This window comes from Anopheles funestus, chromosome 3RL (genome assembly GCF_943734845.2).
Source record: "Anopheles funestus chromosome 3RL, idAnoFuneDA-416_04, whole genome shotgun sequence".
NCBI lineage: Eukaryota > Metazoa > Arthropoda > Insecta > Diptera > Culicidae > Anopheles > Anopheles funestus.
The window spans coordinates 53,828,983-53,856,398 of NC_064599.1; the positions used below are offsets into that span (position 1 = coordinate 53,828,983).

The following is a 27,416-nucleotide window of genomic DNA, read 5'->3' on the forward strand; positions in this document are numbered from 1 at the left end:
ATCTTTCACGGTGGATGCTTTGCTTATTTGCTCAATAAGGAACGTTTCTTTGCCGAAATTCTTTATTAAGAATTTATAATATAATGTAGGATCTCGATCGATTTTAAAGTTAGAACTATACTAAACAAATTTCAAGTTGAGTGTGAAAAGTGTTGTTGAAGTGGAATTTTTCCTTATATCTAGAACTCTTGGAAATGGAATTCAGTTTTGTTCAAAGTTTTGCTTGATGTTTATTGTATTTTTTCCAATAAAATTAATGTTTATCCAAGGTTTGATTGAAGTGTAAAGTTAACTCTGGCTTAAAAAAATAGATAAGTATAATTAAAAAGTAAATATTTATTATTTACATCCTAGACCAGTGGTCTTCAAACTACGGCCCGAGGCCCTCCTGAGAGATCCCGAGATTGGCCCACAGCTGTGGCTATTCCAAGCCGTACTCAAAGCCGTACACCATCTAAAAAGTTTGGAGGCCTCTGTCCTAGAAAAAGGCCTCTGTCATAGAATATAAAAATGTTTATGAACAGAAATATTAAAACCTTAGCCAATATTTGTGGTTCAAAATCCCATTTTGTTGCCTTGATAGTGGACGTTATTTTCTAAACCAAACATAATTTATATTGTGTATGTGTGCAATAATTAAAAGTATTGTTCATTATCACTATTCCCACTGTAATGTCCGCTTTTTCGCTCGCTCGACAAAAATATTTCTTGACATTTTGGTTTGAAATATTTACTCTCAAAACAAACAAACATTCTTTTTTAATTACCGAAAACCGTGCTGAAACGATCCTTCTTCGGTTTGTTAGCCTTGCTGAAAGATGTCCAGGAAGATGCAACCAACTGCACACGAAGAACAGTGCCAAAGTGGAAGTTTCATTTTATTCTCGCTGTTGTGCCTCCGCATACACATACATACAATGTGCTTTTTTTCTCTCTTGCTGTTTGCTCGAGAAAACCCTGACACAGTTCTTCCCCTTGTGTTCCAAAGGCCATCTTCAATCGGGGACGTGCGGTCAGTTGCACAAACAAGTTACCACAGCAACCACAGCTGCACTTCGGGTAATGATTTCTTGCCGAAACAAAACGGCATGCCAAAACGGATCCGCAGCACAAACGAAGTCCGGCCAACATAAATCGTGACAATCGTTAGCGGAACGCTGCATGTTGGCCCCGACGAGCAACAAATGCTTTCACTGCTCGTTAATCCTACCGAAGAGAAAAAATACAAAACAAAAAAATACATCATGCATTCTCGCTTGCGCCGTGTGCGCCATTGATGGCGGTTGCCTTTTACTGCAATAATAGTTGGAAAAGTTTTGCGCCGCATGATGTCCGACGGAGGAAGGTGAAGGAATCTTTTCGCTCGGCCATCGGCCCGGCAAGTGCGTCAATAAATAAGTGATTTATTGCGAGTGACTTTTTCGGCCATGGCAGTGAGGATGGGTGCAAGGAGAAGCGTCTGCCCACGGTGGGACCGGAAATGGGTGAAACATTTTGTTATACGTTATCGAACGGTGTTCTCTCTTTTATGTGTTTGTTTTTCCTTCTGTTCTGTGGGAAACGCAATACGTTTTGGATGTTTTATGGTAGGCCAATTTAATGAGCGAACATGAAGATTGTCCGAGGACAGATTGTGTATCCAAGTGTCGTGTAAGTGGTTGTATCGTAAAATGGATAGTTGTCAAGTTGATGAAAATTTGGTTGGTCTTTGTTTGGATTAAGGACGTTACAGCGGATCTCTTAGGTCTTAGGAAATATATTAAAACATTGATTACTTTTAACTAATGCTACTCAGAAAATGCGATTTTTACAACTAATCTTGAAGCTTATATTTTAATTTTTTTGATTTTTAGTTTGTCGAATTTACTAAATACTTATTACAAATGTTTCAAAATTTCAAAATATTGTGCGAATCAATCTTTAAAATTTAGGAAAAAATACCATGTCCACTGAGCTTAAAAATACGATAAACGTTCATAAAAAGAATATTTTTTTCTGCAAAATAAGTTGTATACAAGAACATCTAATAGGACCTTTGGAAAAATTTTCAAAAAAAAAAAAATAAAATTTGAGTTTCTGTAGATAAATTATTAAGCTTTTTTATTGAAACCATGAAATATCTTGTAATCTTGATAAAAATAAAAAAAATTTATAAGCTTAACGTAATTTCAACGCCGTTTATCCGTGTGTCTTTTAACCCGTAATAGGATTACTCGTGCGTCTAGGAAATGACAATTACCGTTCGACATGTAAACTGTAAAATCAATGATAGATAATTTTAAAAGGTTCAATAGTGAATGTTAAACAATAGCTCTAGTTCAAATAAAAATGGCAGACTCACGATGAGCAATAAACCAAGGAGTAAAATTATACCCTCCCCTTTTAAATCCCTTCCCCCGGTCCGTCCCCTCACAATACATAATCCACTAATATTTATGGGCAATATATGAAGTACATAATATCCATGCTGTACCATGCGTTGACCCGACGAAGGTCAAGTCCCTATTAAATTCGGACAAACGCCATTGTAATGTAAATAAAATAAATGGAGGCGCCTAGTTGTTCATAACTTGGTAAGCTTACTTAGACTTTACACGATTAAGAGACAATAACAAATACTTTTCTTAATTAGGTTTGAAATTTTAACAAGCTACTATGTTTATTAGGTCATTTTATAACAAATTTTATTATCCCTTAGGCGCTGCTCTGGGATTTGTCGTATACGACGAACGACAACGACAAGTTTTATGGGTGCTCTAGGATTTGTCGTCACACAAACTGTCAAACAGAGAAGGGACGTCAAACCGTAATAATAAGAAGAAAAACATCAAATCATCAAACATACAAAACCAACAATAAAGCGTCCTCAAATCTGAGTTCCATTGCCTAAACTTGTTAGACTGGCCGCTTTAATTAAAATTCAGTTAGAAATGATCCACATTGGACAACTTGCGTCCATTTAATTTCTACTGCAACAATTTGTTCTGTTTTGACAACCAAGACGCACGTTTTGAAAGATGTGCCTACGACAAGTTTTACGAGGTTTATAGAAAAAACAAATTGATTTGTATAACGACAGATGTATGATCATGTTTTACGGGATTTGACAGAGCACCTTCATACAGCTCCATACGTTTGTATTTGTCGTTCGTCGTATACGACAAATCCCAGAGCAGCGCCTTAGTATGAAGCAAATAATTAAAAAAATAATTGAAAAGGATAAGTAAAATCGATCGTTTATGTACGGCTTACAGTGAAATTATAAAGCCTAGTAATTCAGATTTTGATCCAGAATCATGATATGGCAGGAAAACAAAAATCTTTCAATAATCCCACAATGGTACGGTACTCCGTAAGCATTATTTAACGGTTTTACCACCCTTTTTCATGCAGGACGCGGATAAAACAGTGCTTTCCATTTTCACACCAGAGATACGCTCGTGATTGGTAAGCAGTGGCAGTAATTTACATCGTCGCGTGAAACCAACCGAAGCAGGAGGATAACGATAATTTGAACAACCATCATCCTAGGGAATGCTTGATCGGATAGTATCGTTGGATTAATGCCAACAAACTGACCAACCGGTTAGGGCTCAGCTTATACAAGAAGGGCTAAACGGTTTTACTGGATCGGGTTATTTTTGGCTCATCGTTTACTGACAGTTCGTTGCCTGGAATGATGGCCAGGTGTTGGTGATATAAATGTGTGATGCCTCTGATTGATTACTATTTGGGTGGGTAATAGAAAAAATCGCTCTTAAATAAAAATAACTGCATTTTTGGCATAATTTTTAGTGCGTCCTTATGAAAAACTTTTTCCCTTCGATATCGATTTTCTACAAATGATGAGTTATAGCATTCATCGATACAATTTCCATCGCCATAAATCAAACGTTTGAGATAATGAATTTTGTTGCCAAAAAAACAAACTAACGCTTTACAGAAAAGTAAAAACGAATACGGGTCTGTTTGTTGCAACGTCAAGGTTGTTGTTAAGTTGTATGCATTTATTCTGGGAATAAAAGCCGAGAGAAAGAAATATTCAACCGCCAGCTTTTGGCTTTGATTTGTTTGCCCGGAACAACAGCAACTCAAAAGCTGGAATGACACTAAAAAAACGACACTTTTTCTTGTGTTCTGCATAATCTGAATAATCCACCGGATGCAGAAGCTTGTCGTCATTGGTTTCCATTCCAGTGGATTTTTCTTTCTTTTGTGGTGCATTCGGTGACGTTGGGAGGTATTGAAACAGTTCAGTTCTTGGAAAAGGAAATTCAAAGAAAAAAAAATTAAGATCTTTTTTAAAATTTTTTTGTAAAAGAAACGTATTTAGTGTTTAAAATTTTTTTTTCATCTTCCAACAAGTTTTTATTAGGAAAATATAAAAAAAAATACTTAAAAAGTTTTAATATTCTTTGATCTATTTTTTCGTTTTCTTTTAAAAAATTAAAGAATAAATATGTTTTATATCAATTCAGAGTTCTGTTCTAGTTTTCTTATTATACAGCAAAGTACAACAAGTAGTTCACACTTCAACCGTACTGTCAAAGAAATCTCTCACCAAAAACCTTCAATAAATCACGAAATTTTAACAACCTTGCTTTAATGATGTGCTCTCTCTCTCTTTCTCTGGTGACTTGTACCTTCAATACACCTGTATACACAGTTTTACGGGCGCTTATGCAAATGCCACTCACTGTAAAGCTCGCAATCCTTTGCCCGCTCCATAGTGCACTTTCTTTTCCTATTTTGTTCTTTCAGTGCATTCGATAGGAGGAACAGCAAGCAAAAAAGGCAAATGTCTGTTCTTCGCTTTCGCCTCGATGAGCTACGGAACGGAAAATCGTACAGAATGCTCACGGACCGAAAGACTTGCTCCATATGTTTCACTCGCGAATGCACTCCTTCTACACGTCGACATCGGGCCACTCGGTTTCCACCGTTCGACACATGCAGCGTGTCTCGAAGTGTTGCTCGGATGCCTTACGGTGATAATAATGTAAAAATGCTGCACGAACCACTCGAATGTTCCGATTTCCTGTGCCAGTGAGTCGAAGACGTTTACGATGCTGCCGATGCGTCGTACCGTACCGTCGTCGTACGAGAGGTGAGAAAATCGTGGATTTTCGGTATTTGATGTGCTCAACCGTACATCCGGTCGGGTGGTTCGTAAGATTGTGAATGTCACCAAACACCTCCCCCTTTCGGTGGTCCATTCCACGTTGCTTCCGTTGCAACTCCACATGCGGTCGTAAAGTCAGACGATTTCGAGTCACACGCTACATTATCGGCATGAAGCTTCGATATAAATCAACTTACCCCTTTTCGGGTCTGCGTGGGAGAGTGCCGCAGGGAATGCAGCTGGCGATGGTTTCCAAAGGATGAACGTTTCATCGCGATGAAGGCACGTGATAGTGACGACAGTTCAGGATCAAATGGGCCCATTTTGTTCGCGAACGCTGGTTTATTGCCTAACAGAAGGTGTGATGTATGTACTGTTGGGTCATATTTTTCCGATCTGATCTATGTGCTGTCACCTACCCTGAAGGCTTGTTACGTGTGAAACCGAATGTGCTAATAACGGTGTCTTTTGGCGCTGTGATTTGGTTGCCCTTTTATAGGAATGGAAATTGAATTTTGCAACCAGCAAATCTGAGATTCGTTACGTTACTGGTGGCTTAAATTGAATAATAATTTCAAAACACGATTATCAGGAATGATTATGTGTGATAAAAAAGAAGCTGAGCAAAATTGTTTGCAATAGTTCAGTGTAGGAAACAAGTTCGATTTTAATCTATTTTTCTCACTTCATTTTAAATATTCAGTTTGAGAAGAGATATTATTATTTAAAACAAGTTATTAATAGTTAATGTAGCATCGTTAAATATTGTACGCATGATCACTTTGAAATATAGGATTATACAAGGAAAGAACTTTTCGCGAAGGAAAAGTTTTACTCTTCCAAGCATTCAAGTAGTGGGCGCCTCCTTCAAATATAGGTTTTTAGAAGTAGTAAATAATTAACTGAAAAAGGAAATATGAATTACGTCATAAAAATATTATTCCTTTTTAATTAAGTATTAAGTATTGAAATTGAAAATTAAGTATTGAAATTTATGTAAGCTATCTGGAGATAAATTTTATTTCCCTTAAAAAGATTTTATTACAAAAATAAATAAAAATACTAAAAACAACAGTAATTTGTTGTTAGAAAAATTGAATTATTAATAAATTTAAATATTTATTTTTAAATCAAGATCTTCAATATTATCCTGCTGTTTATTACACCGAGCAATATTGCACGTACCTGACGAATTTACGGTTCGGACAAGTAGAGAACTTTATTTAATCGGAACGCGGAAGTATTTTTTTTAATTTGTTAAAATAATGCTATTAAGAAAATTTGTCAATTTTATAGTTTAAGACGAAAAAGGCGCCAGTTGCTGGTTGCTATATTGGTTGTAAAATAATATTTGAAACTGAAAAGAACCGTTTTGCCCATCTCTATCTCTCACGTTTTCTTAATTATTAAGGTTAAATCATTCTATATCAATTGTTGAATGGCTTTAACACATTTATTTTAACTTCGAAAAAGCTTAAAATATAATCGAGCTATTCGCAATTGTATTTAAAGTAACCTACAGTACAATAAGATAGAATTGTTTCGTACTTCTTGTGTTAAACTAAACATTCTGTAAAGAAAAACAATCCGATCAGATGTTGAACATCTTTTCGAAAAGACAAACTAAAGGGCGTTCACAAATACTTTGAAACTGACACAATTACATCACAGACGCGTTTTATTTGCTTTTCACCATGTTGATGTTTAACATTTCTGCTCCACTAGCAGATTGTCTTCACAACAAATCACAAAACATAAAAGGGCTCTCCATCGAGCGATACCAGAAAAAGCATATGTTGTGCCGCAATTTGAACCTCCCACCGTTCGTGAGGAAAATTGAAGAGAAAAAACTCTCTTTTTCCTTTTGCTATTGAAATTCAACTAAGGTTAAGTACACAACAGAAAGAGGGCGTTCGTACACATATATTTATTCTAATGCGAAACACCCGAGTTTGTCCGTGTGATGGTGAAAGTGTTTCGCGTTCGTTTCTTCCGATGTCAATATGGCGATCCAGACGGTTTCCGGTCATTTGGACGGTGTCAAAGGGAAAAAACGGCAATAAAAAAAAACCTACAAACGCTCCCGGGAGACGAGCTGTGCATGATGCCAAAAATACATAAAACATTAATGTTATCATTTCCATTTTGCTGCGAACGATTTGGGTACAATTCTGATGAGATGACGGATTTGTGGCTTCGAACGAGAAGTCGTCGCCTTCGGGATGCACGAGTCCAGCTTTGAGTGGTGTGATTATTTTCGGTTTTGGAATAGACTGGATGCTTTTTACTGCTCCGCGTATGGTAATGCTCGACCGTAACCCATTTCCGCTGAAGTGTGCTTGAGCTGGGAATGCATTGTAAATGGTGGAATAAAGTTCGATCCGACCAAACCGGTAGTCTGTGCGTAAAATTAAAATGAGCCCTCTCTGATTTGTAAATAATTTTATAAAACAGTCAAGTGTAGCAAAAAAAAAAAAACTGACACACCTCTTCTAAACTTTGATTATTTCACAGCCATCGATTTCCGCTCCTTTTAACTCATTAATGATGAAATGTGAATAATTTAGCTGTTCAAAAACACATAAACCGTTGACAAGGTAACGTAGCCATAAAAGAGTGTTTCCCTCTTGTAGGTTTGTGGGCCTACACCTGTGCCAGTCGGGTAAAATGGTACACGAGGTGAAACATTTCATACTTTTAATTGGTACACCATCTGTACGAGGTAAAAGTCAGAGAAAAGTAATGTTTGGTTCACTGTAGAGGTAAGGACGTTCGCATCATTATCGAGAAGCGGTTGAAACAAAATATTTTTGATGACGGTTTCTGTAGCGAAGTGTAAAATCAAGCCTTGTAAAATTTAATACAGTAATCTAACGCAAGGCTTGGATCGTACACTTCATTACCACACGTTAATAAGTGGATAAACTTTGCTGCTCGCTATCCCGGATAAGCCATGTACCTTATGTTGAGTGTAATTGCGACATAACGAGCTGCTTTTTTTAATACTTGTAAACAGCTTTTTTACAAATTACAGTATTTTTTGTAAAAAATGTGTACTTAAATACCAACTGAAATTAATTTAGTTTGTATGTTTATAAACTAATGAAGTACATCGTTATTATTTGGCGCGACTCATTACATATATCTTGAGGAATTCGGCATTTTCAGGCACATGTTTATCTACATTTATATTCATTAGTATTATTTGTTCTTATAAGTCTTAAAAGTTTTAAATATTTATTTCTTTTGTATTTGGTTATTGTTATATCTCAAAGAAACTTGATTGTATTTCGATTTTTCGAAGATTTGGATATTTGTTTAAGATTTGCGAATTGTTATTCTGCATCTTGATCATGTTAATAAGAGATACTGATTGAATGTATCGGCTGAATGCCTTAAAGGTCCAGCGACATTTAAGTATTAGGTGCAATTGTATTGCATACCTGGCAGGCGCATAGACTCGAATCACTGCCCGATTTGGTTGAGTTGCTGGAAGCATGGCACTTAACGTAGCTTTAGTATATTTTTTTTATATTCACATCATATTTTTAAGCTAATTTGCATGTACTTTCAAGTAAAAATATTTGTTAAATTGTTTATATTGTAGTTTTCTTTCTACAGATTTTTAATGACACAAAAATGAAGTTTACTTACTTACTTACTTACTTACTTACTTACTTACTTACTTACTTACTTACTTACTTACTTACTTACTTACTTACTTACTTACTTACTTACTTACTTACTTACTTACTTACTTACTTACTTACTTACTTACTTACTTACTTACTTACTTACTTACTTACTTACTTACTTACTTACTTACTTACTTACTTACTTACTTACTTACTTACTTACTTACTTACTTACTTACTTACTTACTTACTTACTTACTTACTTACTTACTTACTTACTTACTTACTTACTTACTTACTTACTTACTTACTTACTTACTTACTTACTTACTTACTTACTTACTTTCTTACTTACTTAAAACTTGCTTGTTAGAAAACATTTAAAAAATACAATATAAATAAAACTTGTTTATATTGTTCCATGTGTAGTAATTATGTGTAGCTTTTTGAACAATTATTCACAAATAATATTTTGATCATATGAGAAATTTGGCATCGATTTCATTTCTTGCAGTAAAACATTCTATAAGTAGCTCTCTTTCAGGGTACAATAGTCGATAAAACAGGGTTATGATTTTGTTCGATCAAATCTTTATGCGCCTGTGCTCAGTTTCGTCACTTCAACCGGTTAAGTGCAAACACTGTTGATCGATCGGGAGGTCATCGTAACTCGAGCATATCGTAAAACACAATGCAACACAACAATACGAAGGTCAGTTTAGCACCATCTTCATCATAATCATCTTTATCGAACACCCATCAATGTTCTTCTCGCACAGAACAGCATTCCGAGTGATGAGAGATGGGGCACATTAGCAAAAGTGTTCCGGTACTCGACCTCGGATAAACGTGGGGAGAAAATAAAGAGTGTCAGTGCAGAGCTTTAATACGGTTCACCGAACGAACGCCAGGGGTCTGCAGGGTTATACGAGGAGTCACGTCAGTTAAAGTTATTGGGTTTCGTGCTGCCGGGAACAGATCAGATAATTGCCCACGGCAGTTCGAGCCCTATCGCAAACTTTGTTCACTATCGGCAGGCCTTGGAAGGGGTGGTGGCAAACGTGGGATAGATGGTAAGATGGGTGTTTGTGGAAATTCGCTTGGAAGAATTCGACGGGAAAAATCCAGCATCATTAGTTATCCTGCCAGGCGTCTGGCTAATCTGTGCCATCGACCAACGTACCGCAACCAACCGTCATCGTGCCATTATCATCACCATCGTCATCACCGTCAAACCACCTGTCCATTGCGATCCGTAATGTCACATGAAAATCACATAACGATTTTATCGTGACCTCCCATCTTCTTTTCTTTCGAAACCCTTCCAACCGCTTCCTGGCAGCCCGGGGAATGGGACGGCATTGAGATATTGGAAGTCAACGGAAGAGTACTACGGAAAAAGAGGAGTCATACCTCCCATGCACTTTTCCCATGCTCCATTATCTGCGATTTGTGCTTCGTACTATCGTGATACGGAGGTGGCCTCAGTACCGCAGCAACAGATGCTAACCGAACAACTGCTCACTGCTTGCCACTGCTGTGTGTGTGTGTTGGAAGAACTTTGAGCAAGAATGTTGCCCACGGCCCGGAATTCAGTTGCTTTCGAATCCGGCGGTTGAAAGGAATGAGTTGTCCAACCCTGCCTTCGGGTCACGAGAAGGGCGAAGAGTACTTCTCGTTATGTGCTAATGAAAGGCAGCTTAAGACGGGGCAACAACGTGCTGGCAGTGTCTTATCGACGTTTTATATTTCGTTTTTTTTCTCCTTCCTCCCTCGTTCATCGGAACAATCACGACAAGGCAAATGATCTCCAGCGAGCAGCTTCCCACATTGGCCTCACATTCATTGCCTCGGCATGCAGCGGATCGATGAACTTTCTGTTCCCCAACCATCTACCACATGTAAATGGAGCACAGGAAATCGCGTTGAAGTCCCGCTCGTCTAACCTCAATTTCACCTCAAGTCTATGAACGGTGATTTCATCTTCCGCTGCTGTCAAAGGGGTCATCGCTGCAAAGCGGGCACACGAGTGCTGAAACGAAACCCGAACCCGTACCACAGCAGACCACTTAAGCAGCCAGCGAGGTGACAGCGTTTGTCGATGGTGGTGCGTTGTGTTAGTTATTGGAACACTAGGACTCACGACTTGCAGTGGTTCGGTGGAACACGAAACTGAATGAGTACAGAGGGGTTTGTGAATTTTACTTCCACTATATTTGCAGATCACTTCAACGGTGAAAAATGTCAATCAGCAGGAAGTGTTTTTACTGTGCAAAAAAGAATCGAAATTGGAGGAATTTATTGGCCCAACTAGGCAAAAAGCGCTGAAGAGAATATGGTCATACTGCTCCAAATTGGAAATTGATTATGATTATGAATTAGAAATATGAAACAGTTAATCAGAAAAATCAGAAATGCAGCTCTGTGTAGAGTACACTTAATACAAGTATTGTGTTTGTTGTAAACAGAGCTAACAAGTTCATGTTTAATGATAGAAGTTGGTATACTAATTGTAAAATTTGACAGCTGACGTCTTGTCAGAACTGCTTTAGCATATGCAAAGGTATATCAAACTATAAGTATTTGAATGAATTCTAGAAAACAGAAATTTAGAAACAAAATTAGTTTACAACAGAATGAAACGGATTCCTAAACATCTCTTAAGTTTATCAACAAATTTTTTTTTCAATCTTCATTGCATGTTTTACTTTTTTATAATGTGTAGATATTATACTCAACTATGTCTTTTTTTTGTTACATATTTTATTTACGTAACCAATCAATCCAGTTTATCTTGTTTTTTTTTTTATTTGAATTTAAAATATTTTATTACTGGTTTATTATGCTTTTATTGGATTTCTTTTTACTTCTTTTTTCACGTTTTTTTCAGTTTTTTTCTCTCTTCTCAAATTATTGGGTTTTGTTAATATTTATAAATTAACTTTTTTTAAATAAATTTCATCTCTATTGATATTTTACATTTCACCGTTTTGTTCTGTTTCACAAAAAATACTTGCAATAATTTTCTTTAGTGTTTAACAAATTTATGAAAGCATTTACAAATAGTTGTTATCTACGTTTTTCAAAAGGTTGATAATGTTTTTCATTGGTTTTATTATTATTAATGTTTAAATATTCGTTTTGTAAATTATTTAACGAACTTAGGGATACTCGTTATTTTACTTTACTTATTTTCTTATTAATTGATTATAGCTTCATTTCTTATTAATTGATATAAAAATTTAATAACATTTCTAATAACTTGATCCATGCTGTTACAGGAAACAGTTTTGAAAAATAGTGCACTGAATTTACACATTTGGTACTTATTTAGTTTGATAATGATTGCGACATTTAGACGTTAAAGATGTATTCAACATTTTTGTTATTTATTTACATATGGTTTCGATATAAAATTAGTTCAAGCATACAGTTAATTAACGAAAAAAATGTTAATGGTTTTAGGTAAATTTGTATCATGAGTCCAATGAGTCCAAACTGAAAACGTGGTAAAAGAAAACAAGCAAACACACTCAACGTACATGTGCTTTTTAATCGGTACGTCAACCCGTCCCCGATTGTGTTCAGCATGATTAGAAATCACTTTCGTAATTGCATTACAATACATCCGTTTACATCGATCGCGTAAGTCTGCATCGCACAATTTGCGTAAGTTGATGAAAAATCACACACATCAATCGGTGTGTATGTGCATTGCATAAGACGCAGAAAAGTGCCGCTTGTTCCAATCTTCGATGCTTGTGCCATACACTCTGGTAAGCAAGCCATCTAATCGATTCAACCGCTTCAACTTTCACGCGCACGTCCGGAATGTGTCCCGTACTCCCATAAGTACCAAGCGTTGGTTTCGATTTCCGCCGCTCCGGTTGGCATCGAGCGCCCACACAAGAGAAAACGTAATTCCGATCAGCAGTGTTAGTGGTTGCTCAAATATCCTGGAACACAACTCGTACGAACACGCCGTGCGGACGTGGGACGTGAGGCTTTACAGGCGAAATGCAATAAATACCGGAAATGCAGTGAAGCGATAGAGCCAGTGCTGGGGTGTCCTTTGCCAATCCGTGCGTCAAGCGGTCTGATGGAGCCGCGCAGTCAATATTTGAGCAGACGATTTGTCAAAAGGGAAGCACTGACAGAACGGATGGGGTTCGGAACCGATGGATCAAAAATCGTTGACAATTTCTGCGAGCATCCGAGGCACCCCATGTTCGGTTGGAACATGACGCCGTTGGAAAAGATTTCGCACGAACAACACTCACCCTCGGTTGGGAAGTGCATAGAGGTTGGGCGGAGGCGGTCCCCTAGACCGTCAAATAAAAGCAAAACAAGCGTGCTAAGGAAATGATGGATAACAAGATAAATTTCTTAAGGTTTTTTGTTTTTGTTGTTGCCTGCTACCCACAGACGAGGATGTTACGTTGTCCCTGGAGGTTGCTTTGGTATGGAAGAACCAGTCGCAGTACCGACTGAAGGAACGATTGATTAGAAGGATCGATTCTCGATTGAGTTCGGAGGGTATTGGGTGAGTGAGGAGTTGTGCCGAAAGCCGATTCATGTTGGAATAGATGGACAGAGGCAATGGACGAACGAAAGTAGTCGCAGAATTTGAGGGTAAAGCGCTTGCGATCGGAAGTCGATAAGTTCATTAAGTGTCACCGTATTTTGTTGATACTTTCGCAGGCAGTCTGCCCGATTGAGTACTTTTGCCTTGGTGTAGAAACGATGTATACATGTATGCTATGGATTTTCTGTTTCTGCACTGTTTTAGAAAGAGGAACATAACAATTAATTGAAAAAAAGCTATAGATTTTGCGTTTCTGCACTGTTTTAGAAAGACGAACATAACAATTAATCATTACAATACAAATTTTATGAGAATAGAAAAAATAAAATTTTGAAATTATGTTTGAAGAATTAAAAACAATATATAAATTTGTGAAACATTTTCTAATGTCTTCAAGATTCATCAAATCTAAACATAAATTATAAAACAATGTAAAAAACAATTAAATATTGACAGCCAAAAAAAATCGGAAGAACAAAAGCAACATTGAAACAAAAAAAAAAATGGAAAGTAAAACAACACTTGGTTTAACACTTGAACATACCTGAAAAAGCATTATAAAAACACACATCAGAGGTAAAACTCTTTATTATGTATAAGAGGTACATGTTTGTTAACAATATTACCAATAACACAGAAAAACAATAATAAATATTTGAATAAATTGAGAATTTAAAATACAATAAAAAAGGAAAAAAAATAATAGGTATGAGAAAACATTTATAAACACACAAATCAAAACATTAATAAGAGAAATGTTAATCCAAGAACCTTTTGGGAAAAAAAATAATAGGTATGAGAAAACATTTATAAACACACAAATCAAAACATTAATAAGAGAAATGTTAATCCAAGAAACCTTTTGGGTGGATAGGAAAAACAATTTAAAAACACATTTCTGCCTGCAACGAATAGCATCCATGCCCATCAAACTTGTGATGCTTCAGGAGCAAAATCCTTTCCTTTCCTCGACAAACTTTGACAAGCGCCGGTTCTGAGCTGTTTCTTTTCGTTCAAGCTCCCATCCCTTCATTTCGCCTTTGGTCAGTCTTCCTGATGCGTTCTTGTTCTTTTATTGGGGAAAGTAGTTTTTCCACCGTTGACCCTCGACAAGGACCTCTTTAGCACTCTCCTCCCTCACTATTTCTCTCTCTCTCTCTCTCTCTCTCTCTCTCTCTGTATATCACTCGTGGAAGTGTTTTGGACCGTTCCATCAGTGTACTGAACCATAGCACATTCCAATCCAGAATTCCTGACATCCCGTCGACGGGATAGACATCGCCGCTGATACTGAGGCCGCTGATTCTTGGAAAACTGTGAACCGAGTGTTGCTTTTCCCGCATCGGCCATACCAGCGCGATGTAAACGCGTGCACAAACAAGTGGTTTTGGGCTGTTCGTCACAAGGTATCCGATAGACGAGCCTATAATAGCGTTTCCACCATTCCTAGGGGCCTTTGGAGGTAATGAAGCGGTGGGAGATAGTCCAACAAACTATCTGGTGGATGGGGAAGGGTGAAAGTATTTGCTCGCTAGAGCAGAACGAAGAAACTGAGACTTCACCGATGCGCTTACATGCTTTCGGAACGAATTTCTTGAGGCAGCTCGCTTAAGGAAGGATTGAAGTCGTGCAAACAGGATCTCCGGATCCTTTCCATTTCGGGGTAGCTTTTGCGATACAGCCGTACGGTGGAGGATGTTTGTCATACCCTTGAAGCAGGCCTTCTTTGATTATGTTGTGCTGGCAGGGAATCAACAAACTCTAATCAAGTCGCAAGATGTGTTTCGCTTTCTTTTGCTTAGCGCTGTCTGCTTACTCGTTCGTTCTTAGAATAGCTTAATCGTTTTTCGGTCGACGCTTAAAGATGGGTTGAGTGATTGCTTCCGAGCTTCTAGCAACCAATTGTGTGTGTGTGTGTGAGTATAAATTTTAAGTAGTGTAAAGGTCCCAAACATTGCGATGAAGCGTTGTATTGTAGCTCAATTGACCTTCAGCCGGGAATGGGATGCGAGAAGCGAATAAACCAAACCAAACGCCATTCCCTGAAAATAGAACCTCTCTCAAAATGGGGTTTGGTTTTTCGGGGCGGCATTTGTCATGCAAGACGTACTCTTCAAACTTAGCGAAAAGAATCACCCATTTTACTTTGCTAAACAAAGTTCCTGTACGTTAGAGTGGGAAAATGCGAGAAGGAATGCAAAAAAAAGAAGCGAAACGGAACGGAAAAAACCGTCTGGAAACAATAAAGCATCATAATTCTGTTATCGCCCCCCGTTTTGTGATCCTCTTCTGGTAGATGCGATCGCAAAATGTAATTGAATCCCGGCACAGACCCGGTTACTCGGTGTTGGTTATGTGGTTTTGAGGCAAAGTCTATGTCGCTTTGACATAGATTGTTGGTTACCCTTTGCGCTCCCACTCCGGCATTGGGATTGTGTGGAAATTTTAATTCAAAAAGGATAAAAGAAAATAAAAGAAAAAAGACGAAGAAAGCATTTTATAGCCCCTTGCGGTGATTTTAATGCCATGCTCAATTATGCCACCACTTCAGGGGAACGATTGCTTCCATCATTTTTTTCTTCTTCTCATTTTTAACCCATCGTCGACATGATTTAAAGCCGTATGATAAGACTAAAAATTGTGTGAAGGAACTGGAATGGTGATGGGGAGAAAGCGATCGTAGATAAGGGGAGTGAGAAAATTGCATATGAGCTTTTATGGGTTTTTTTTCGGCATTTCTGTGGCAATGGCAATAATGTCGATGGCATTGTTTCCTCCGATGCTCTGAAGTGGCATGTATGTGTAGTAGAAAGTGGCAGTTTAATGAATTGAAGTTAATCGCTCCTATCGTGTGCAGTAAATCTAAAGTAATGTGTGAGTTTTTTCCGACTTATTTTGTATTAAATTTTGATTGTAGTAAAAATGTCTGTTACCAGTTAAAATCAAATAATTCTTTTTTAAAGAATTCATTTTGTAAACTTAATAACATATGTTACATATTAAAATTTATTTCTTACAGGTATATTTTTTGTTTTAATGATTTTAAAACACTTTGAAACGTGATAATCACATTGTAAATATGATTATGAAAGCTTTACCCGTGAGTCTGGCCATTTTGAACTGCCCCTTGAGCAATAAAACGATAATCATAAATATCGCTCTCGCCGCAGGACGAAACCGTGCCCAACGGTAATAAGCCGTAAATCCTCTTTGCGTATTTATTTGCGCGAGAAAAACAATCCGTCAGCCGGAGGGATCCGTTGTTTCTTGGCGCGAAAGAAATTGGCGTTGTTTAAGCGATGTCGGAAAAGCCGCTGCCGGGTGTAAAGCGAATTACCGCAAAGCCACCTGAAGGTAACACGTGTGGGGTTTTTTTCTGTCTGTCTAAAATTTGTTTAGAATTGCTAAACCGCAAATTTTACCCAAAAGTTAAGGTACTATATAATGTGAGCTGTGAAAAGTATGCGGGATTTATGAAATGATGGGTTCAGCGTTGGGAATTTGGTTTACTAATCCGGGTGTAACAAGCAGATTTTATTTCGCTATTATATGATTATGTCAAATTAGAGTTTTACCGTCTGTCTACAGCTCTGAGGGTTTTAAGTATTTATTTTCGTTGCATCAAGTAATCTAATGAGTACATTTGGAAGTTAATTTAGTCTACAGTTGTATGGAAGTAAGTTTACGCTATAAGTTAATTATCTGAAGTATTCAAATATATCTTAAATGTTTGAAATATTAGACATGAATAAGTCTGTTGATAATTTTACGACTGATGAACGCATTTTTCCCTTCAATTCGTGATAATCTGCAGGTCACGTGTTCCACAGCGCTTACAAAAGAGTCATGACTTGGACTGATTTTCTTCTAAGGAATTTTTATAGAATAAGTTGCATTTCTTGGGTATTCTAAAGATTTAGAGTCGACAATCGGTAATCGGTAATAAGAAATCATTCATCAACTTCTAAGATTTAATCAGTATTTTTAGCAGAATAAAGTAGTAATAATGCAATGTGACCAACCGTCAAGAAAGAAATCAACCAGAATGACCTTGTACAGTGGTTTGTCCCACCAAGGATTTTTTAGACAGACAAACTTCCTACTTCCTACGTAGTGTACTACGAATGGGAGGATCACGATCTTGATGTTTGTCGTGGAGGTTCATCTTCAAAAAGAAAAAAGTTCAAGAGAATACTTGTTCAGCCTATGAATTCTGGGAAGATCGTACCGCAGACTCTGGACGGAAGGAAGCAGAGTGTTAAATTAGTTTTTGGAATATCTTTATTGTTGATGCGTTAATTCGCTATTTCTGTGTGTGTTTCGTGAACAAAAAATTCCCAACAAAGATTTCAGATCAGCAAGTCTCACAAATACTAAATTCCAAAATTCTCTAACTTCATATGAAATATTTCGTTTTGCAATGCAAAGTATACATTTCTTAAGGAAATAACTGAGTTAGATCGACTGATCCCATTTTCGTCACTTGCCCAAACCTTAGAGTAAATAGCCACCTTTTTGTAACAGATTTTCTAAAGAATGATTTACTTTAAGGCATTTTATGGCAAGTCTACGATTTCCGACAATTTCTGTCAAATTGGTAAGCTTAAGAAAGAGTTGTTCATTTTTTAAATTCTGTGGATACATATATGGATTGAATAAAACAATTAAATAAATATTTCATAAAAATAAAAAGAAATTTAAATAAACATTTAAATAAAATGAACATTTCAATGATTTTAGCATTAAATTGTCATGATTTTGTATGTATTGTATTGTTATTCCTGATATTAAAATAAAAATTCGGTCACTTAGAATAAAGAAGAAAGCTAAGGAGAAAAAAACATACAACATTACATTAACAGCTTAATTGAAATGTATTTTGCCTGCTTCTGGTTTGTTCTTGTTGTGCTCTTGCCCATTCAAATTCACAAAACTTACTCACATGTAAATGTTTGTCAACAACTTTAAAAAAAAATAAAACACATTAGAAAAAGTGTACCTCAAAGCATCAGACTTTCCATCAGGAAACTTTTCATTTGACAAACAAAGTTACCGAGCGGCAGGAGATAGTAATAAAACAGCGGCAAAAAAAAGTTTACATACAAACAGAAGAGCGAAGAACCAACGACAAAACATAATCATAGAATCGGGAGAAGACAAGTTGGCCAAAAACTTGTTCCATTTCGAGTGCTTCACCCTTGCAAAACCCGGCACGAGATATTTAATGTAGCAAAAGTGTTAAACTATGCAACCGAGCGGCGTATCAGAAAAAGCATAAATCTTAGCGCATGAAATACGTCGCTTATGAGCGCGCGTCGTCCAGTATGGCACGTGTATTTGCTCACTAACTATGAATTCGCCTTCTGAGCGAACTGTTCTGTGGGGTTTGTATTTTTTTTTCGTTCGTTGCTGCTTTGGTTTCGAAATGTTTGTTTGCCGAACCATGGACCATGGAAAGTCACTCGCTTATGGTTTTTAGGTCTATTCTACCTCCGTTTTGCGCTCACACCTTTACGATTGTTGTGGCAGCCCAGGTTCAGGTTGGCAAATGTGAGCTGGAAGTGTGGTAAGGCATTTAGGACACTCGCTGTATGCCGGGAGTAGACAAATTCGCCAGCATCAAGTTCATTGTAATGTAAGCTGAAAGCATCCCTCAGGGTGCTTCAGGTCATATTCTACATTCTACGCCGATGACCACCGACCGGTTTGGTGGACCGATGGGTTTAAAACTTTGTGCGAGGTTTGCCACTGTAGTGGCACAAAAAAACGGCCATGAAAGAAGGGTGAAAAATGGCAGCCTGTGCAGAAGAAAAAAAAAAACGTCCGGAAGCCCATCAAACGGTGGCAGAAAAAGTGTACCTTAGTTGAACGCCTTTACGCCGTTCGTTCCTTCCCTGAAGGGCTGAGAACGTCAGCTCACCACAAAACCACTAACAACCCTTTCAACTTTCATCCTTTATCTCTGTGTGTCGTTCGCGTGCGGATGTTCCTTGTTGAGGAGCCGTTTTGTCGATGTACACGATTGTTTTTTTGCCTTCGCTCGCCTCTTCATCTGCTTATGAATGTATTTTCTCTTTGTTCCTTTTCAGGGCAACACCAGTACACCAGTTCCCGCGCAGGATGAATGAAGGCAGGATGCAATCGAACTGTTTCTGATCAATCGTTTATTCGGTTCATGGTGGTAAACCGAATGTGGGTTACTGTGCTGCAAGCGAAAGCTGTGCGTCCAGATTGCATCCACAACAGGCTCGCGTGAATTTCCAACCGAACAAATGATGCAGATTGTGTTGTTGTTCCTGGTGACTTGTGAATAAACCAAGAGCTCAGAATGCGATCGTGTCGAAGAGGGAACTAATTCGAGTTTTTTTGTGCGGGCAGGGCACTACCCGAAAAACCAATATTCTTTTCCGACCAAAGGCGTCCCACGTGTTAAGGAACGGACACTCCACAGTGTCCACACGGCAACCACCATCGGTACCATCGGTACGGACAAAAGATTGATTAAGGATAACGCGACGGTACGGCAGAAACGGCGGCTCAACGTCGTTTGCTGGGCCGATCGCAAACAACCATGGCCGTTGCGCACACGACGGCTGTCGGTTTGGTGGGAGCAAATTTATTCATCACCATCAATCGCATCATCCTCGGGTCCTTCAGCAACATAGCGATCGGCATCGGGACCTGCTACTTTCTTGCTCCGGCCGGTCCCGTCCACGGTGCCATTCGGCTCACCCAGCGCAACAACCATGCGAACATATCGGAACTGTTGGACAACTTGCTACGGGGCTACGACAATAGCATTCGACCCGACTTTGGAGGTAAGCGTTCCGATTGGAAAGTGTGCATTCCCTTTGGGGGAAACAAAACCCGAACCGTAGCGAGTAAAGATGATCATGGGCAAAGATTTAGCGGAAATGCTATCAAAATGTTAATCATGTTCCATGGTGGATGGAACTACGGTGGACACCGTAATTCATCAATGGTGTTTTCTGCCTGAACGATAAAACGATTCCGATTTCGGCCAAAAGCCATACAAACGCACGCAGCACGATACAAAGAAAATCGACAGAATATTTACGCGCGGAAAACCGACCGTCAAAAACCGAGCTTTTCGTCCATCAATATTCATTACCGTTGGTGGTGGTCGCCGAGTTTGAATCACACGCTTGACTGACGATTGTCATTAACGAGGATGCTGGTGAGACTGGTTCGTTCGTTGACGGTGGAATGAAATGAACGCGGTACCTAAACACATGATTTACGTTTACTTGCAATGATGTGCGAGCATCCATACATATGATGATTTCTGTTCCGGTTTGAAAATGTCATCCGTGCGCAAACGATGTTTTCGAAATATAAATGCATCGATTAGTTCATGGTTAATGGTTTATCTAATGTAGATTAAATAACCAAACTTTTTCACATAAGTATGGTATTTCCATCGAGATGATTTCTTTAGGAATAGTTTCGAATGTACATCGCCTGAAGGTATGCATTAGCCACTGGAAAACAGGTTTAAAAAATGTAAATTGCATACCTTTAGGCGTATGTACTAACGGATCTACCGCAGGCGAGTAGTTAAGGGCACACTTGCGTTGTTATAATTTAGTATGCACATATGTCTTCTATTTAGTTATTCTTAATATTTGTTTAAGTATTTAACATTCAAACTGACGTAAAAACAAAACAAAATTAGTCTCAAATCATATTTGGATTATTCCTCTGTCCGTATGTTCTCGGACTAAGGTAAAAAAAGTTAAGGAAAATGTCTAACCGAAATGAATAAATCAAAAGTGAATTAATTAAATTTTAGTAACTAAGCTTTCAAAAGAAATAATATACTCACAATTGTTTGTGATTTTTTGCAATTTGTTTATGTAAGGCAGGTATAATTATGGAAAATGTTTAGCAAAAGAAGTAACCGTATAATTCTCTCCACCATAATAGGTTAGGTTTTGTTTCGCAATCTCTTTAAATACTATGTAATTAATATTACAAATCTCTTTGATGATCCCTTAAGTCACCGCCATGTTACAGCCAAGTGTTGACGAATCACATAATACATTGCATACCTTTAGGCGTTCTCATTTTTGCTTTTCAGTAGTTCGGACACATATTTACAGCATTCAATTTAAATGTAACTCTAAACGAAAAATGTTGAAGAGTAAATCATGCAAAATATGACGTCTTCCCAAAACTAGCGAACAGTTCATAAATCGAACACTCGATTAAATGAACGTCAGCACTGGCAGGAAACTTAGCAACGATCAACTAATTTACTTGGCAATATTAATTGTGTCATTAGCAAAAGCTTGTTCCAGGCAAACTCCGTGAAGGAAAAGTATATTAGTTACAAATTAGTTTCCCTCACAACCGATCAAATCAATCACAACGCTAAAGTAACGCAATCGCCACCCCGAAAAAGGGCCTTCTCTTTCGCTCTGGTACAGATCATGGCGTAAGCATCGTAATCCTGCCAATATAACTTTGTATCGTGCTGCTGACACAAAATGGCTGTGTTACCTGTGCGTCACTTTGGAAAGGGAAGGAAGTAGATGCGCCATCACATTCACCGCGATAAGCTGTTGCAGATGAATGACTTATTAACTTTCATCATATTGTGTTTTGACTGTTTCCGTTTCTACCTTTCCATCGATTTACTGTGGCGTGCGACACAACGGATGCGGATCGACAGGACCGCCGGCAATCATCGAGGTGGATATTATGGTACGCAGCATGGGGCCAATCTCCGAGGTGGATATGGTAAGTGATAACCGATCATTTATTGCCGCGATAGGGCAGCAGCGAATACGTTTCACGGGGGGGTACTTATTGACCACGAAAGTTGTTCGCTGGTGCTGGTCTCTCAAGAGTGCGGGCAAAAATTGTGTCAGGATTGTTTGTTTTTTTTCTCCTCTGTTTCTTCCTATTCTAACAACGTCGTTATTGAACCAAGAAGCAAACACAAATTCACTCAATGATGAAGGTGAAAACGTCCTAACAAACAAGCGAGGGAAAAGTAATCGTCCTTACAAATACACACACACACACACACAAACACACGGCAGCCCAAAATGAATGATGAACGGTTTTTCGGTTTTCGTGGAAAATGAGGAAAACTTTGCAGCACGTGAATGGGCAACGAACTGGTCGCGCCGACTATGAAAGCGATGATGATGCTGTTTTCCTACGGCATTTAGCATGGACGTGTGTAACGTGCGTTGATTAAACGATTCGTTTGCGTCGTCCTATTGCCCGTTGGCTGGTTGAAGTTGTTCCAGAAGAATATGCCATGGAATGGGGTGGAAAAACCACATGAAAGAGGAATTGAGAAATAGTAGAAAGCATCAGACACAAAAAGGATTGTTAGTAGAACAAGCAGTTTCTGTCTAACCGACCCCTTCGGTCCGGATCGGTTTGGAAAAGTCGGGTTTTTTGGCTGTGTGAACCTTTTCGCGTTTGTGGTCAGTGGTTCTAGGTTCGTGTGCCACTTTAAAATACTTCCCAAAGGGTTGTAGCATTCATGGGTCTGATTTCGTTTGTTATGCTGTGCTTTATTTGTTTACTTAGTTGCTTATTTGTGTCGTGTTTCCCGTTCATCTCGTTCTGTGCACGACTCTCATTGCTTCAGACAAGATTGTTACAATATTTTAAGGACGTATTATGTTTTTTTCTTTTTTTACATTTTTCGTATATTTTTAGCTTAAGATTAATGTTGATGATTTTCACCATTTTGTTTTCTTTGACATTATCCTTCTGTTCTTTTGTACTGGAGCTTGCTGAACATTTCACGCTAAGCAACGGAAAGCATTAATCCTAACGCCATCGGATAGTTCGACTACATGAAAAATTGGCTCATAAAGCCAAGTTGCACAAGTTTAAGAATCGAATAACAACCTAACCTTCATCTGCATAGTTGCCGTCATAGTTTGGTGCAAGTTTCGTGGCCGGAAAAAAACTTTCTTTTGAGAGTTTACTCGCCACATAGTTGAGGCTTTTTTTACTTTTCTACGTCTTTTTATTGTAACATACACTACCATTTGCGAAGAGCCGAAAACGAAGAAAGAACCCTTTAGTCCTTCACACGGTGTAGGGTAGGTTCTTACCAAGCACAGCACATTGTAATCAACAATGTGTAACATAACGTCTCAATCCACCAAATTCTCACTCCTTGCATCCAGTGAAAAGTGAGGTGAAAAAAGAAAACCATCCTTATTGTTGTGTTGGAGGTTATAAAGGTAACCCAGTCGATGTTTGCAAGATTATTAATATAGTGCTCAAGATGAAGGTGAAAGGAGTTTATCGGAAAGTCGCGGCAAACTGTTCTCGGTCGGATCGTTCAACACGGTCAGATTTGGCGTGTTGGTTTTTTCCCTCCTTTGTGCAGTATAAGAGAAGATATTGATTTGTGCTGTTTTTCTGTGTGGTTGGCACCTACCGTACCATCTGCCTGTCTGTCTCGCATGTTTATTGTGTGCAAGTTCAGGTAAACCGACCAAGCAGGATGAGCTTTGGATTTAAGCCGTTGTATGTAGGAATATTTCACAAAAGTGATAGCGCTTACCTTTGTTGTGGATGTCGCGTTGTCAATGACTTCAAAAGCATATTTCTTGATTGATAGTGTATTGATAAGAGACGTTTCAGGTTGAGTTTTTCATGTTTGTTGTGGTAATATCTATCAATTTGTAGAGTGAAAATGTGTTTCATAGCATGTTGTGCATCTACAGGAACAAGATAACCGTAGAAAAATCGAGCAATTTGCTTAATTTTGTTGTCGTTTTCGCGTAGCAGAGAGGAATATATGCATAGTTATATTTGGTTGATAAAAACCTATCGTTCAAGTTAGAAAGCTTAATTTTTTAGACAGTTAAATAATCCAGCAAATTCCACTTATTGTTACTAGATGGTGGATCTGCCCGATAGTTTAGATCTACCGCTATGTTAAATGATCAACGATCAAGAATTTAATTCTTGAGAAATTTGCATTTTTTTTATAATTTTCAAATAATTACTTCTAAAATAAAAATTTATAAAAAGGAATTTTTATATTTCCAAGGAAACATGGCCGTTCCGTAGTCAAATCTACTAGATATTTCTTTTCTTTTAACATTTTTCGAGCAGCTGATTGAAAGTGACATTAGCAAAATATTCTAATCTAAAATACACGCGGTTTTTATGCAGAACTGTTTCTATTGAAAGCTAGGAGTCAAAACGTATCCAAAAACCAAGTTGAAGGTATCATAGACCCTCATAAAAAGTAATTAAATTTATAATGCCTAACGCCTAAGTGTATGCAATCCTTAAATAGTTGTAAAACAATTTAGCTACACTTCAGTCAAGCGATTCAATAGATTCTATATCCTTGTTACTCCGTCACTAAACGCTTAGCAAATGTCGCGTTTGGGAACGCGATTCAGAAAAATTTGCGAAAATACATATAAAAAAAATTGCGAAAAGTCGCTAAACATGTATTTTCAGCGAAAAATCGCTATTCGAAGCGCGACTTGACGCCATGACAGTTTTCTGTAATGGCGGCCAGAACTGGTCGATTTGGCTGGCAATAACAAGGATTGTTAGTATGACTATATTTAGTTTTTACATAATTTGATTGCGAATACAACAAAAGCTTCTTAACAAGCTTTATCCCACAACTCTGAATTAGGCAGAATTTGGAGAATTTAAAAAAGTGTTTCAGAGTGCTGAAATGCACTCAGCAAAGGGCGCAAGTAAACTTTTGCTAAACTTTTATTAAAACAAACCAATATCAGCTCAATAACATTTCCGTTTTTTGGGGAAGTATTTAGTGTAATCACAGTCAATGTTGGTTGCTTTCTTCGTCATGAACGTGATATTCGGTCGGCAGCTAAGAAGTGTTGTCATGAATATCGTGACGTTTGCAGCATTGCAGCAGCACACAGCACGCGCTTTGCAGTCCGAGCCTGGCGTGGCTTTAATATTATACTATCTAATTAAATATATTAGATATGTTTGTCCGGGAAATCTACTGAATGGCAATCCGCTTATCAAACGATGCCGTTTAATTCGTAGATCCCCTTCAATCCTTCTTGGATTGCTGGCGGCACTGGGGGTGGTGTGGGCAAGCTGTCGCTCTCAACACGGAACCCATTCTTATCGGCAGTGTACTGCACCTTTATGACGTCACCGTTCAGTGCTGCGTACGAGTAGGCACGTTGCTGGACCAACATACCATTCGGGTGATCTTCCGATGCATCCTTTAGATAGCCGGACTCTTCGTGTACGATATTATTACCCGTCTGGTAGCTATTGTTTGGTACAATTTAAAACGAGGAAGAAATTGTAAGGAATAATAAAGTATATAGGAAGGGTTTTTTTTTAAATTAGTAACTCTTCTTACATAGTTCTATAGCTGCCATCTTCGTCTTGCTGTTTGTCGTACTTCAGGATAGGAATGTAAGTGCTTGTTTCATGATGTTCAAGATGCTCGTGACGTTCATGCTGCGGGTACCCGTAAGCAGATGCCACCAGTGCAAGTACGATCTGCAGGAAGAAAATGATGAATGAAGTTATACATGAGTATTCGCCGTAAACTGTATAATGCAACCATTGCAGCTTGCAACGATTGTTTCGTATTGTCTCGTATGCAGACTTATTGTCTCGTTCCACACGAGTGAATTTGTTGGAAAAATTCAATTAATAACACACGTGACGTAATCCAACGTAATGCAACAGTAAAATAATAGAATCCACAAGTTCAACACTCACCAAAAGCTTCATTTTCATCAAACACCTTCCTATTTAAAATATTTCACACAATGTACAAACACACTTAGGCAGAGTTTCTATCCAAAAATCACCAGAAAATCCTATACGGAAATAAGATCCTGCTAGTCACGGAACGATCGGAACACACACCACACTTGCTTGTTTCACAGAAAGTGAAACATCCACTGCATACGATCCTACGACCCTAGTGATAGGTCTTTATATATACACAGTAACGCCAAACCCTGGCTGTGCTGGGTTAGATTTCCCTCTCTAGTGATGCCATCCGTAATCCCATCTCCAAACATTTTTGGGCAAGTTTGCGTCACGGAAGTACACAATATTAGCAGCCGGGGAACGATGTTTACATTTCAATAATGTCTTCTATCCCGCACGCGTGGATGAATTGCTTCTGTTGTATCTTTTTTTGTTTTTGCAGGTGCAAAACACCTGCGCCATGTATCGCGGGACCAGTGTGACCAAAACTATCGATTTATCTGTATTTCTACCGATTTTTGATAAGCCTACCGATTCACAGACGAGCACCCTGAAACTACCGATATTTCAAAAGTCCTACCGAAAATCACAGATATGTTGTTAAGATCCCCGAATTTTGGATTTGCCCCGAATATTGGTGAAGAAGTTATAAATGCATGTCCTAATTCTTTTTTTATGGCAATATCTATTGTAGTGATGAGAATTTCGTTCAAAACCTACTAGGTTCGTTCCGTTCCTTTACGTTCGTTCTAAAGGGGACCCTGCTATCTTTAGCTGCTCTGGAGAACATAGCGAGATGGAAACAAATTGGCAAAAATAAAAAATTCTAAAAATTTGAAAATAGCCTTAGCTTTTTTTTGGGAAATTTAGCAATTGATGTATTTTATAAATTGATTTATAAATTGATGTATTTTAATGCGAATTTGTTGAAATACGTTTATTTTCACTCAAATAATGCTTTAAATTAAAAAAAATCTGTAATTTTTTAAATAAATCTCTCTCGCTACCGGTTCGATTAAAAACGTAAATCAACCTTGCACGAGAAAAGTTAAACAACCTTGAAGTCGCGCCAGAATCGCAAAATATTTTTGAAAAATTGAGCTACGTTTGTCGCGTTGGCAAACGCGACAATTGCTAAGCATGTAGTGACGGGGTTAGAAAATATCAATTAAAACAATTGCATACCTTTAGGCGCTCCCACTTAAAACTCAGCGAAAAGCCATGGAGAGAAATAAAACATACTTCAAATATATATTTATGAGTTGTTTATTTCATGATGGAACAAAACAGAATGAATCTTAATTCTAACATTAAATTGGGGCTTGCCGGATAC

General features: G+C 38.0%; 2 protein-coding genes across 3 annotated transcripts in view; one reads left to right on the top strand and one right to left on the bottom strand.

Moving 5' to 3' along the window:
- LOC125768766 (gamma-aminobutyric acid receptor alpha-like) overlaps positions 1–27,416 on the top strand; it is a 61,693-nt gene that overhangs the window by 13,146 nt on the left and 21,131 nt on the right. Inside the window, exons 3-4 of one of the 2 annotated variants that reach the window (XM_049436849.1) lie at positions 19,432–20,160; positions 22,038–22,105. In XM_049436849.1, the coding sequence (XP_049292806.1) occupies positions 19,914–20,160; positions 22,038–22,105 (315 nt within the window). In that variant the 5' untranslated portion in view covers positions 19,432–19,913. Of the gene's footprint in view, positions 1–18,232; positions 20,161–22,037; positions 22,106–27,416 lie in introns of those variants that run through there. The other variant, XM_049436850.1, reaches the window with a different exon arrangement.
- On the bottom strand, positions 25,366–26,271 carry LOC125772087 (endocuticle structural glycoprotein ABD-4-like). The gene is made up of 3 exons (XM_049443444.1): positions 26,087–26,271; positions 25,719–25,861; positions 25,366–25,624 (listed from the first exon to the last, which is right to left on the bottom strand). The coding sequence occupies exons 1-3, from the start codon at positions 26,102–26,104 to the stop codon at positions 25,366–25,368; spliced, it is 420 nt and encodes a 139-aa protein (XP_049299401.1). The 5' UTR covers positions 26,105–26,271.